At 50.5% G+C, this 13,168-nt stretch overlaps 1 protein-coding gene across 1 annotated transcript in view; it reads left to right on the top strand.

Annotated features, from left to right (window-relative positions):
* bckdk (branched chain ketoacid dehydrogenase kinase) overlaps nt 1-13,168 on the top strand; it is a 79,019-nt gene that overhangs the window by 24,969 nt on the left and 40,882 nt on the right. Inside the window, exon 7 of the mRNA XM_060913131.1 lies at nt 12,486-12,559. Within this exon, the coding sequence (XP_060769114.1) occupies nt 12,486-12,559 (74 nt within the window). The remainder of the gene's footprint in view (nt 1-12,485; nt 12,560-13,168) is intronic.

Genomic DNA, 13,168 nt, shown 5'->3' with positions numbered 1-13,168 from the left:
ACATAACGTCTTTTCTCTTCTCGCTTTCCGTTACTGGAGTCGGTCTTTCACGCTTCCTCCATTTTTCTCTCCTGTTCCAAATTTGTATCCCACAATGCCTTGCGCGAACAGGGAAAGCCCAGCACGTCATGCATGACGTAGTCTCTTGTACTGTATCATGGTGAAGCAGGAAAAAATAGCAGCGAATTTGGGGCCAATTCATTTAGGTCCTGTTTTAAAAAAATAAAAAAACTAATAAAATTGGAAGTCTGTGATTCAAATTCAGTCACTTTCGGTCCACTAAACAAAAATATAATAGCGTGTCGGGGAAAATTCTTTCTGACCTACACTTAAAATCTGAAGGGCGGTACAGCTTTAAGAGGCATGTGACAAGAGCCAAGCACAAATCCGGCGAGTCACCAAGTGTTAACGAATATATGACCCCTAAATGTCTAAATATAATTGGCTTTTTGCGGTGGCTCGGCACTTTTGCTGATTCGGAGAAATACCCTCCCTCCTGCTTGTATCTACCAACTCTGAGGTCAGCGCTGTGATTCGTTACCAAGTGTGCTGTAGATATCGGTCTACGTAAAACAGCGTCAGACCTGTAGCGAGGTCGCGCTCATGGATCTGCAGTATCAGATTGGCTCGGAATGAAGGAATTATTTTGAAGCATGGACAGCTTCATGGTTACGAGTGCTCAGGTTGTAAACTCGCTCTTCTGAGAACCGGTCTCCTTTATCACCCTTTTTTAGTGATAAGTTTTCGGTCCGGTTTCCAAAAGTTTTGGAAGTGCTGAGTTTTCGTCGTGTGTGTAAGTACACTACCGTTCAAAAGTTTGGGGTCACCCGGACAATTTTGTGTTTTCCATGAAAAGTCACACTTTTATTTACCACCATAAGTTGTAAAATGAATAGAAAATATAGTCAAGACCTTTTCTGGCCATTTTGAGCATTTAATCGACCCCACAAATGTGATGCTCCAGAAACTCAATCTGCTCAAAGGAAGGTCAGTTCTATTTCGTTTCTACTGACCGCCAGAGGCGGTGCTTTCAGCACATGGATATCCATCACACGAACGTGCAGGTCGAGTAATAGTAACAACAAAGTCACGTGTGACCTGGGTGACGTCACCCCGTGACCCCGGCATAAAAGACCGGTAAACCCAGGAAGTGACCTCTTACATCTTCTCGCGTTTGCAGGTTGCGAGTTGGATTGAAATTTGGACAAAGCGCTGTGGTAGTTTCGTTACCCGTAGGGTTGGGGCTGTGCTTATGCACCCTCCAAGAAACTGCGTTAAGTCCACCAACTCTTTTCTTCTTGTCGTTATATTCGTATTGATTTATTACTCCGTAAGCTGAGCGCTCTCGCTCGGTGGAGTTAGCTGATTAGCCCTCCGGGGCGGTGTCCTCACCGCTGGAGGCCGGCTTGTTTTCGCTTCAGGTAAGCGGGTTTCATTTATTTAAATTAAAGCGGCGTTCCTCTCGCCGCTGTTTATCAGTTCTGCGGCGCTCGGCGCCTATCCTTGTTAATATTATTAACCACCTTGTTTTGTGTAGCCTCGCCGCCGGCCTGTTCACAGGCCGGCTGTCTTGTGTGTTGTATTCGTATTGATTTATTACTCCGTAAGCTGAGCGCTCTCGCTCGGTGGAGTTAGCTGATTAGTCCTCCGGGGCGGTGTCCTCACCGCTGGAGGCCGGCTTGTCCTCATTCAGGTAAGCGGTTTTCATTCATTTAATTTAAAGCGGTGTTTCTCGCCGCTGTTTATCAGTTCTGTGGCGCACTGCGCCTATCTTTGTTAATATTATTAACCGCCTTATTTTGTGTAGCCTTGTCTCCGGCCTGCTCACAGGCCGGCGGTCTTGTGTGTTGTATTGTTTGTTACTCCGTTAAGCTGAGCGCTCTCGCTCGGTGGAGTTAGCTGATTAGTCCTCCGGGGCGGCGTCCTCACCGCTGGAGGCCGGCTTGTCCTCATTCAGGTAAGCGGTTTTCATTTATTTAATTTAAAGCAGTGTTTCTCGCCGCTGTTTATCAGTTCTGTGGCGCACTGCGCCTATCTTTGTTAATATTATTAACCGCCTTATTTCGTGTAGCCTTGTCTCCGGCCTGCTCACAGGCCGGCGGTCTTGTGTGTTGTATTCGTATTGTTACTCCGTTAAGCTGAGCGCTCTCGCTCGGTGGAGTTAGCTGATTAGTCCTCCGGGGCGGTGTCCTCGCCGCTGGAGGCTGGCTTGTTGTCGCCCAGGTAAGCGGTTTTCATTCATTTAAATTAAAGCGGTGCTTCTCGCCGCTGTTATCAGTTCTGTGGCGCACGGCGCCTATCCTTGTTAACATTATCAGCCGCTTTGCTTTGTGTAGTCTTGTCTCCGGCCTGCTCACGGGCCGGCTGTCTTGTGTGTTGTATTTGTATTGCTGTTACTCCGTTAAGCTGAGCGCTCTCGCTCGGTGGAGCTAGCTGACTAGCCCTCCGAGGCGTGTCCTCGCCACTGAAGGCCGGCTTGCTTTCGTTCAGGTAAGCGGTTTTCATTCATTTAAATTAAAGCGGTGCTTCTCGCCGCTGTTTATCAGTGCTGTGGCGCACGGCGCCTATCCTTGTTAATATTCCCGACCACGGGTGTGTTCGCCCGGTCGTTTTTCATTACCGCCTGATTGTTTATTTTGGGCTGCTTACTTGGGGTGTTCTCGCCCTATTTTTTTAAGTTCCCTTCTGCCAGCCAGGCGTCATGGACCTCTTCTCTCGCTGCGCCAACTGCTGGTCCCCCTCGAACCGGAGGACGGCCACCGCGAGTGCCCCTCATGCCTGGGTATTGATCACCTGCGGCAGGGGCTGAAGGACATGGCCTGCGCAGACTGCATGTGCCTGAGCGTGGCTGCGCGGACCGCCAGGCTGGCTCGGCTGGATTCTCCGTCTGACATCCCCCGGGCCTCGGGGGGACAGGACACGGTGTCGGCTGCAGCAGCGGGGCCCAGCAAGCGCCGTGGGCTCCCCCACACGTCTTCGCTTCTAAGGCGAAAAAGAAGCGCTCGGGCGATTTGGCTCAGAAGGTGGAGGTGATGTCCACCGAGCTGGAGGAGATGAAGGCCCTGCTGGCGAATCTTCAGCCTCCGCCACAGGGGGCAGTGTTCCCGCAGCCACCCCTTCTGCCTGGCAGCCTGACTGTTCACCATCACCACCGCTTCTGTCACCGGCCGTTGATGCACGCGGCCTGGATGAACTGTCGATCCGGGCTTCGGAGAGCTTTGACTGCGGTGGGTCCGATGGTCACGGCTCCACCTCTCCGGCCGGTTCCCAGGCCACCAGCCATGGCACCGTGGCAGCGTCGGAAGGCGGATGCTCATCCATCCAGCCAACGCTGAGGGCTGCATTGGCCCGTCTGGGGCGGGACACGCCCCGGTGGCCCAGCATCAGAGCGCTTTCTTCAGAGGTCCCACATAGCCTTCCTCGTTGTCTGTTCCGCCCTCGGCCTCATACTTCGAGGAGTTACAGAGGTGTTGGGCGGACCCTAGATGCCTTCCCACCTCCCTAGTGACTGCAGGGCCCTGGCGGCAATGCAGGACACCCCTACCTATGGCCTCCTGCAGATGCCCAACATTGAGAAGCGGCTTTCATTCATTTAAATTAAAGCGGTGTTTCTCACCGCTGTTTATCAGTTCTGTGGCGCACAGTGCCTATCCTTGTTAATATTATCAACCGCTTGTTTTGTGTAGCCTTGTCTCCGGCCTGCTCACGGGCCGGCTGTCTTGTGTGTTATATTCGTACTGTTTGTTACTCCGTTAAGCTGAGCGCTCTCGCTCGGTGGAGTTAGCTGACTAGCCCTCCGAGGCGTGTCCTCGCTGCTGGAGGCCGGTTTGTTGTCGCTCAGGTAAGCGGTTTTCATTCATTTAAATTAAAGCGGTGTTTCTCGCCGCTGCTTATCAGTTCTGTAGCGCACGGCGCCATCCTTGTTAATATTCCCGACCACGGGTGTGTTCGCCCGGTCGTTTATTTTTTATTTCCGCCTGGTAGTTTATTTTGGGCTACTTACTTGGAGCGTTCTCGCCCTATTTAAGTTCCCTTCTGCCAGCCAGGTGTCATGGACCCCCAGACGCTGGAGGGGACGAGCGCGGCATCACGGGAGCTGTGTGACGCGGCTCCAGGCCTTTGCCTACTCGTCGCGGGAACTGGGCCGGCTGATGTCGTATCTCACCCTCGGCCGCCAGCAGATATGGCGGGCACAGTCCCCTCTGGCCGAGCCCGACCGGCGTGTGCTGCACTCTCTCCCTGTTGTCCCCGGGGAGCTGTTTGGCGAAGCCACTCGGCAAGCCCTGGATCGGAGTGCCCAGGTCATCTAGGCGTAACAGCAGTTCGCTGGCCCCCGCCAGGCCCACCACCATGGCAATGCTGCCCAGTCCTTCAGGGGGCCCACACCGACTCTGTCTCGGCCACGCACCCGCCAGGAGACCAGACGGGTTGATGACTTTCGCCGCCCCACCACCTCCCGGACCCGCAGTGCCGCCCCCTACACCCAGTCTGCTCCTCGTCGCCCCCATGGTGACCGACGGGGGCGCTCTGGACGGCGCTGACATCAGCGCGCCGGCGGTCGGCCGCTTTTCCAGCGAACAGCTCCAAAGCTGGAGAGCGTTGACCCCTGGGTGCTGGTGACCCTCACCGAGGGTTACCGCATCCAGTTCTGCCGCCGTCCACCACGTTTCATGGGGTCAAACACACCACCGTGAGCCATCCGGGGAAGTCCCTCGTCCCCCGGCAGGAAATCGCCACCCTCCTGGAGAAAGGAGCAGTCTCTCCCGTCGACAGGCAGAGACAGCAAGGTGGGTTCTACTCCAGGTATTTTCTGGTTCCGAAGGACGGCGGTATCCGCCCGATCCTCGACCTGAGGTCCCTCAATTCCCACTTGAGGACCATGAGATTCCGCATGCTGCGTACAGTGGATGTCTTACACCACATCCAGGCGGGCGACTGGTTTGTCACCTTCGACCTGAAAGACGCCTACTTCCATGCTCCCATTGTGCCACACCACAGGCAGTTCCTGCGGTTTGCCTTCGAGGGCCAGGCTTTCGAGTTCAATGTTCTGCCCTTTGGGATATCGCTGGCACCCCGTGTGTTCACCGGGTGTGCGGCAGCGGCATCGGCACTACTTCAGGCAAGGGGTTTGCGTGTCCTGCCTTACCTGGACGACTGGCTCGTCTGTTCACGGTCAGCAGCTCAGGCCCGCACCAACATCGCGACTGTGCTCTCGCATGTCGTAGAGCTGGGGCTCAGGGTGAATTACAAGAAGAGCTCGCTGGTGCCCAGCCAGGAGACGACTTTCTTGGGCATGCACCTGGATTCAAGGTCGTTGATGGTAACTCCCTCCCAGACCAGGATCCACAACATCCGCCTACTGCTTGGCCGCTTCGGACGGGGTAGGTCACTCGCCCTGAAGACCTTTCAGCGCCTGCTGGGCATGCTTACGGCAGCCTCCTCTCTGGTCCCGCTGGGACTTCTGGACTTGCGCCGCTTCAGAGGTGGTTCAACGGTCTCCACCTCCACCCGGTGGTGCACGGGCGCAGCACATCAACGTGCTGGAGCTACGGGCTGTGTTCCTCGGCCTACAGCACTTCCTCCCAGGCCTGACCGGCAAACACGTTCTGGTGCGGACGGACAACGCTACGGTAGTGTACTACATCAACCACCAGGGAGGCACAAAGTCCCTCCAGTGCTTGGAAGTGGCTGGCCAACTTCTGCGGTGGGCCCATCGACATCTCTTGAGCCTGCGTGCCATGTACTTGCCAGGCACTGCCAACAGGGCAGCAGATCTGCTGTCCCGCCAGGACCCCGATCCCGGGGAATGGAGACTCAACCCAGCGGTGGTTCTCGCCATCTGGAAACGTTTTGGCAGGGCAGAGGTGGACCTCTTTGCCTGCCAGGAGTTGACACACTGCCCTCTGTGGTTCAGCCTCCACGGCCCCAGTCCCCTGGGCCAGGATGCGCTGGCGCATGCTTGGCCGAGGCAACTGCTGTATGCCTCCCCCCTCCTCTGCTGCTGATCGTGCCAACCCTACACAGGGTTGCGATGGACCACCACGGGCTGCTGCTTGTCGCCCCCCCGGTGGCTGGGCCGAGTGTGGTTCCCAAGTTGCTGCAACTTCTGAACGGCGACCCCTGGTGCCTGCCAGTGAGGACTGACCTATCACAGCTGGGAGGGCAGATCTGGCACCCGGATCCAGCCCGTCTGCAGCTCTGGGTATGGCCGCTGAAGGGCCGGACCCCCTGCGAGGTCCTTGTGAGCCGGCAGTGGTCAACACCATTGCAAGCTCTCGGGCACCCCCCACCAATGCCCTCTATGCCAACAGATGGAGGCTTTTCTCCAACTGGTGCTTAACTCGGGGGGAGGAGCCTACATGCTGCCCCCTGCCGACCATTCGACTGTTCCGCCAGTCTCTGCTTTGATAAGGGTCTTACCCCTGCCACCATCAAGGTCTATGCAGCTGCCATCTCTGCTCAGCATGCCAGAGTTGGGGGAAGGACCGTGGGGTCCCACGCCTTGGTGGCACGTTTCTTGAAGGGTGCTCTCTGGTTGAGACCCCCCCCGACGGAGCCGGGTACCCACATGGGACCTTCATTGGTGCTGCAGGCTCTCTGCGACGCACCGTTCTGAGCCCCTGCTCACGGCAGACATTTCATGGCTCTCCCTGAAGACTGCTTTTCTTCTGGCCATTACATCGACGAGGCGCGTCGGGGAACTACACGCGCTGTCGGTCAGTGGGGAGTGCCTGCAGTGGCACTCCGGCGACAGTGGGGTCACCCTGTGGCCTAACCCCTCTTTCCTCCCGAAGACCCTCTCTGCTACCTTCGTCAACCAGCCCCTTAGCCTTGCGGCGTTCGAGGCGGGCCATGGTGAGAGGTCGGAACTTTTGTGCCCAGTTCGCGCCCTCAGGGTGTACGTGTCGCGTACAGAGGGCTTCCGTAGGAGTGACGCCCTGTTTCTGTGCCACACAGGACCAACGAGGGGTCTGGCGCTCTCTAAGCAGAGGCTATCCAAGTGGATAGTCGAGGCCATATTACATGCCTACAGGCACAGTGGCTTCCCGATTCCTCCGGCTGTCAGGGCGCACTCTGCACGGGGCGTGGTGGCCTCATGGGCATCACTGAAGGGCGTGCCCCTTTCAGACATATGCAGCGCAGCCTCCTGGGCTTCCAGCTGCACCTTCACCAGGTTTTACCGTCTTAATGTCGTCCCACATAATCCTGTGGCGACGGCTGTCATTCCAGGCCCGTCGCAGCAGCACTGGGTACGGGTAGGCACTCCTCATGACCTGGTTGGTATTAGTCATCCATGTGCTGAAAGCACCGCCTCTGGCGGTCAGTAGAAACGAAATAGAACGAGGGTTATGTATATAACCGCGGTTCTATGAGTTTCGGATGACCGCCAGAGCTTGGCAGTCACTTGGAGTGTACACGAGAAGATTTGCCAAGAGGTCACTTCCTGGGTTTACCGGTCTTTTATGCCGGGGTCACGGGGTGACGTCACCCAGGTCACACGTGACTTTGTTGTTACTATTACTCGACCTGCACGTTCGTGTGATGGATATCCATGTGCTGAAAGCACCGCCTCTGGCGGTCATCCGAAACTCATAGAACCGCGGTTATATACATAACCCTCGTTTTATAGCTTCTCTAAAGAGCTCAACTGTTTTCAGCTGTGCTAACATGATTGTACAAGGGTTTTCTAATCATCCATTAGCCTTCTGAGGCAATGAGCAAACACATTGTACCATTAGAACACTGGAGTGAGAGTTGCTGGAAATGGGCCTCTATACACCTATGGAGATATTGCACCAAAAACCAGACATTTGCAGCTAGAATAGTCATTTACCACATTAGCAATGTATAGAGTGGATTTCTGATTAGTTTAAAGTGATCTTCATTGAAAAGAACAGTGCTTTTCTTTCAAAAATAAGGACATTTCAAAGTGACCCCAAACTTTTGAACGGTAGTGTACGTCACCGGGAACACGCTTCGCATCGTTGCTGATGGGGTTTATTTTCCGTGTCGCGATTCCTACAAAACTTAACATACAGTTAGGAGCACAAAACAAACAATAAGGGTAAAGTCTGGAAGACAAAGGGAGTCAAAATAACTTGTGTGCAGTAAGTGTTAAATCTGGTCACCAGAAGCGTTTGTGCAGCTTCATGGCCGTGTACAGCTGGATCACTTTGTACAGCCCAATTTCCTTAAACCTACTCATTTAATTAGGACTAGTCTTTAGTGTATTCACTTTTTTAAAATTTATTATTAATGCCAATTTGTATAAAAAGACTGGCTTTCACACAATGTCTTCAGTAGTATGGTTAGTCCCCGACTTGGTAAACTAGTACGAGGTGTGCTTTTGAAGTCTTGATCAAAACTAAATCAGCGAAGTCGATCTAGATCAGGGCGTCTAGTAAACATAAAAACGCCATAAGCAACTGAAGCATGACTGTATATTCCATATATACACGTACAGTAATCCATGCGAAACAGGATTTGAAGTTGATAAAGTCGCCATTTTACGTGAGGTGGCCATCTCGTGCAGGAATTTACATGCATGGGTACAGGAGCACAAGTGGGCTACAAACGCCTAGTCTGGCTAACATGACTTCAAAGCTCTGCGAGCATTTGGTCTGGCAAAGATATTAAGCCCAACCGTTTCCCAAAGTGCGTGGTTGACCCGCCTCCCTGAAATACCTCCGTTTGCTACTGGTCGAAGCCAGAAAAGGCTGTGACGAAGCTTAAACCAATCACATCACTCTTTCCTCTGACGTATGTGACGCGACAGGGCTAACCGGTAGATTAAACTCTTACCGAAGCCGGTCGGGAGCAAGGCGAAAACGTCCTTCCTTTCAATAAATACCTCCAGGGCTGCTCTTTGCTCCGTTTTCAATGAGAACTTGCTCCATGTTCGTAATGTTTCTAGTGAATGAAGCGCTTCCGGCATAGATTCTGTAAACAATCTATGGCTTCCGGTCGCAGTTCTACTATGTCACTGCCTTGAACACGCCTCTACCCAGGGCCGTTGGAGATGCTCAAAGTTGATTGGCTCCCGGTTTTTTGGGAGCTTGGAAGAGCTGTAGATAGCTTGCCTGGGCAGACTAAGCTTGCAACAGGCCCTCGTGTTGCGTCACGCTTAGGATGGGCGGGCCCAGGCTAACAAACACCCACCTCAAAGTTTCTGGGATTTTTTTTTTTTTTTTAATGAGTCCCCAAATTGCATGTAACTTCTTGTGTGAATGATTTACGATTTAAAGTGCATATCCTGGACCAAAAAAATTTTTTTATGTATGTATGTCCCTTTACACACTCCTCCAGAAGGGTAATTTTGCACAAGGCCATCTGTCTACAGCAGGGAAAAAAAAAAACGCGTCTGGAAAAATCTGAAGGGAGTCTGGAGCCAGATTCGTGGCGTCACGTGCGGAAGCGCCAGCAGGCTGCGAGAGCTTTGCACGGTTTCAGTGCCCAGCCTGTGTAGACCAAGTTTAGCAGCTAGCGGGTTTTTTTTTTTGCATTGAAATATGGAATTGTCACCTGAACGCAATGTTATTTCACCTTTGGATGAAGAATGTAATGTTGCTACACCCCCCTACGATACATCTGTTAGCCATTTTAATAATTACGCGATAACGTTGAAGAAATTTTGCAGAAAACCACCAGGTCGTTTTCTCATAAACAAACCAGCCCTGATGTAGGATTCAGAAGGAGGCGTCCCGCAAATCAGTGTTTGCCAGGAAATCCAAATGCCAGGTTTTTTTCAGAGGCGGACCAATTCGCCTCAAATGGCTTGATTTCAACTGAATTTTTCTGGTATTGCGCAAGGTAAAAAAAAAAAAAATTGCGTAAAATGTGACCGATATTTGAGCAAAGTTTCCTATAAGATAGGAGAATTACATTGATCTTGCTCCTGAATTTACCTGCGATATGCACTTTAAATCTGTTCGTATGCAGTTTGATGAATGACGCCCCTTTTTTTACGAAAGCGACATCCTATAAATCATTGGATTGAATATTAACCAACGTGGAACCTCGGTACATGGCACCTAATGCTTTCAGCAGCTCTGACGACAGTTCCAGCTGTTTAGCTGTTGTAGCAATCTGGGGGTTTGCCCCCCCCATTATTGTATTTTATTTTTTAATTTAAGAGGTTGGTGAAGGACAGGCTGTAACAAAACTCGACTAACCTGTTAACTTGTTTCATAACATTTAAATTAGTGCTGTCAAGCGATTAAAATATTTAATCGCGATTAATGTCGCGACTGTCATAGTTAACTCGCGATTAATCGCACATTTTTGTCACATGAAAAACCATTGTAATTCTCTTAGCATAAAAAAGTGAATGGGCTTGCTTTGTACCAATATTTTATTTATTTTTTTTATTGCAGGGCATAACACGTCTCGTCACAGCCACTGCAAAGTCGGGCTGGAGCCGCCGATGGGAAAACGAAACCTAAGCTGAGCACCGTGGCTCTTCGTCCCGAGGCGCAGGGCTAGCGCGCGCCCTGCCCGCGCTGGTTCTTTGGGGGGAGGGCAGAGGACTCTGGCTGTGTGGGGCGTAGCATTACAGTCTAGCTGCTATTGTTTTTCTAAGCAAAGTCTCTGTTCCAAGTTCCTGGCAGTTTCAAAAGCTTATGAAAAACCTACATGTCACAGAGCGTTAATCTCGCGATAAAAAAAAATTATCGCCGTTAAAATTGAGTCAAGTTAACGCAATAATAACGCGACATTTTTGACAGCACTAATTTAAATGTAACTCAAAGCAGGGTTTTGTGTGGGGTTTTTTTTTAATTTATTAAAAGTATGATGGGAATGGATAACTGTGGTGTAATAAAAGTAATTCCACTTTGACTTGGGCTGTGTCACACCACCAGAGCACTTGATTAGTTTCCTATCGTAGCGCGTCGTCTTTTCGTATGAAAATGAGCAAGCTGATTTTAAAAGTAGACGGCCTTTCGGTGTGAAATTTTAGTGCCCTCTGAAATTCGGTCGTTGTGATTATCTGTTTTTAAAAAAAAAAAAAACAGGCCATTGTGTGGCTGGGAAGTGATTTTAATTTGAGTGGCTTCCCAAGCAAACGTGCGTGAAATCGCTCGCTTCATGCAGTCGAGCAGACGCGCGGAGGAAGTCCGCATGCGCAGGTTTACCCGAGTCATCTTTTGGGTTTGACGGCAGTCGGTATCCAGTGTTGCATTAGCGCCATCTACAGGTTTACCTTTGAGCGTGTGCTGACTGTTCCATCATTCTGTCGCTAAAACGAACAGCTGATCACACCGAGGTGCTCGCTGATATTTGTCTTGCATTGCGTTTCCCTTCCTTCGTATAAAACATAACGTCTTTTCTTCTCGCTTTCCGTTACTGTAGTCAGTCTTTCACGTTTCATTCGCTCACTTGCGTCCTCTGTTTCAAATTTGTATCCCACAATGCCTTGCGCGAACGGGGAAAGCCCACTATGACGTAGCATCTTGAATGAGGTCATGGGGGAGCAGGAAAAAATGGTGGGGAATTTAGGGCCATGTGGCCTTAAATTAATTAACTGTTCTTTTTAGGGGGGAAAAAAAACTAAAAAAAAAAACTTGAAGTCTGCGATTCGAATTCAGTTGCTTTCGGTCCACTAAACAAATAACTGGGTGTCGGGGAAATGCTTTTTATGACCTAAACGTGAAGGATCTGAAAGGTGGTGTAGCTTTAACGTGAGCGAGGTTTAACGACAGGAATGATTTAGGCAGTCTGTGATATGGTCATGAAACAAATTCAGACTTGTTTCTTCCCCCACCCAAAAAAATATACGTTTGGGCAAAACCCAAACCGTTTTATCCTTTGGGGAATTTGATTTGCTTCCAAATGACAATGAAGTGACTGAGGTGAGATGATTCAGCGGGTTTTTTTTTGTTTTTTTTTTGTTCGTTATAAATAAAACTCTGGAGATGTATATTAAAATCTCCTTATCTCTCGCCGCTTTATCCTGTTCTACAGGGTCGCAGGCAAGCTGGAGCCTATCCCAGCTGACTACGGGCGAAAGGCAGGGTACACCCTGGACAAGTCGCCAGGTCATCACAGGGCTGACACATAGACACAGACAACCATTCACACTCGCATTCACACCTACGGTCAATTCAGAGTCACCAGTTAACCTAACCTGCATGTCTTTGGACTGTGGGGGAAACCGGAGCACCCGGAGGAAACCCACGCGGACACGGGGAGAACATGCAAACTCCACACAGAAAGGCCCTCGCCGGCCACGGGGCTCGAACCCGGACCTTGTATATAAAATTTTTTTTTTTTTTAAAGGTGTGTAGAATAATCTAATCGGGTACATAAGTGGGTATTTTTATATAAAAAAAAAAGTTACTCAGCAGAATATTGGGATTCAATGTTATTTTTATTTATTTTTAAATAATGCAGGGGCTTTTCTTAAATTTGGATCGGTATTTATCTTCATTTGTAAATCTTTCCATCTTTCTAACAAAGCCATTATTTGGATTCTTTGTCATGTTCAGCCGGACTACGTGGGCATCGTCTGCAGACGTCTGTCTCCTAAAAAGATCATCGAGAAGTGGGTCGACTTCGCAAGGTAATATTCTCTCTCTCTCTCCCCCGATCCAGTTTACTACCTTAAACAGGCATTTTTGCATAGCGTCGTTCTGATTAGGACACGACCTAAAGTTTAACATGAAAGGACAAGCCTTAAAGTGCTGATGACACGTTTTTGACATCTTTGGCGATGTTTTATAACATAAAAAGTAATTCCCGATGATCCATATATTAATTCACGAAGGCACCTATTTTACAAGTTATGATAAAAAACGCGGCTATTTGGGCAAATTTGACGGGGCTGCAGCACCCAGGAGACGAAAGAGGAGGAGGAGCTATATGACGTCAGCGAAAGAACCTTCCTCCTAACTTACCAGTTTGTTGTTGATGCGACAGGTGTTCAGTTTATCATTATTAGTATTTTTATTAGACATTACTATATATATAGTTATTATGCCTTCGCGTTGTGTTGCCGGTTTTTGCTCCAAAACCCACAAGGACGGGGTAAGTTTATTCAAGTTTCCCAGAGATCCTGAGCTGCATGTGAAGTGGGTGAGGCAAGTCAGGCGCACTCGTGACAAGTGGGAGCCCTCACCAACATCCGTCCTGTGCTCTGAACACTTCGATTTGGATTGTTTTGACACCCTTC

This window comes from Neoarius graeffei, chromosome 28, assembly GCF_027579695.1.
Source record: "Neoarius graeffei isolate fNeoGra1 chromosome 28, fNeoGra1.pri, whole genome shotgun sequence".
Taxonomy (NCBI): Eukaryota; Metazoa; Chordata; class Actinopteri; order Siluriformes; family Ariidae; genus Neoarius; species Neoarius graeffei.
This window is presented reverse-complemented; position numbering and strand designations above follow the sequence as displayed.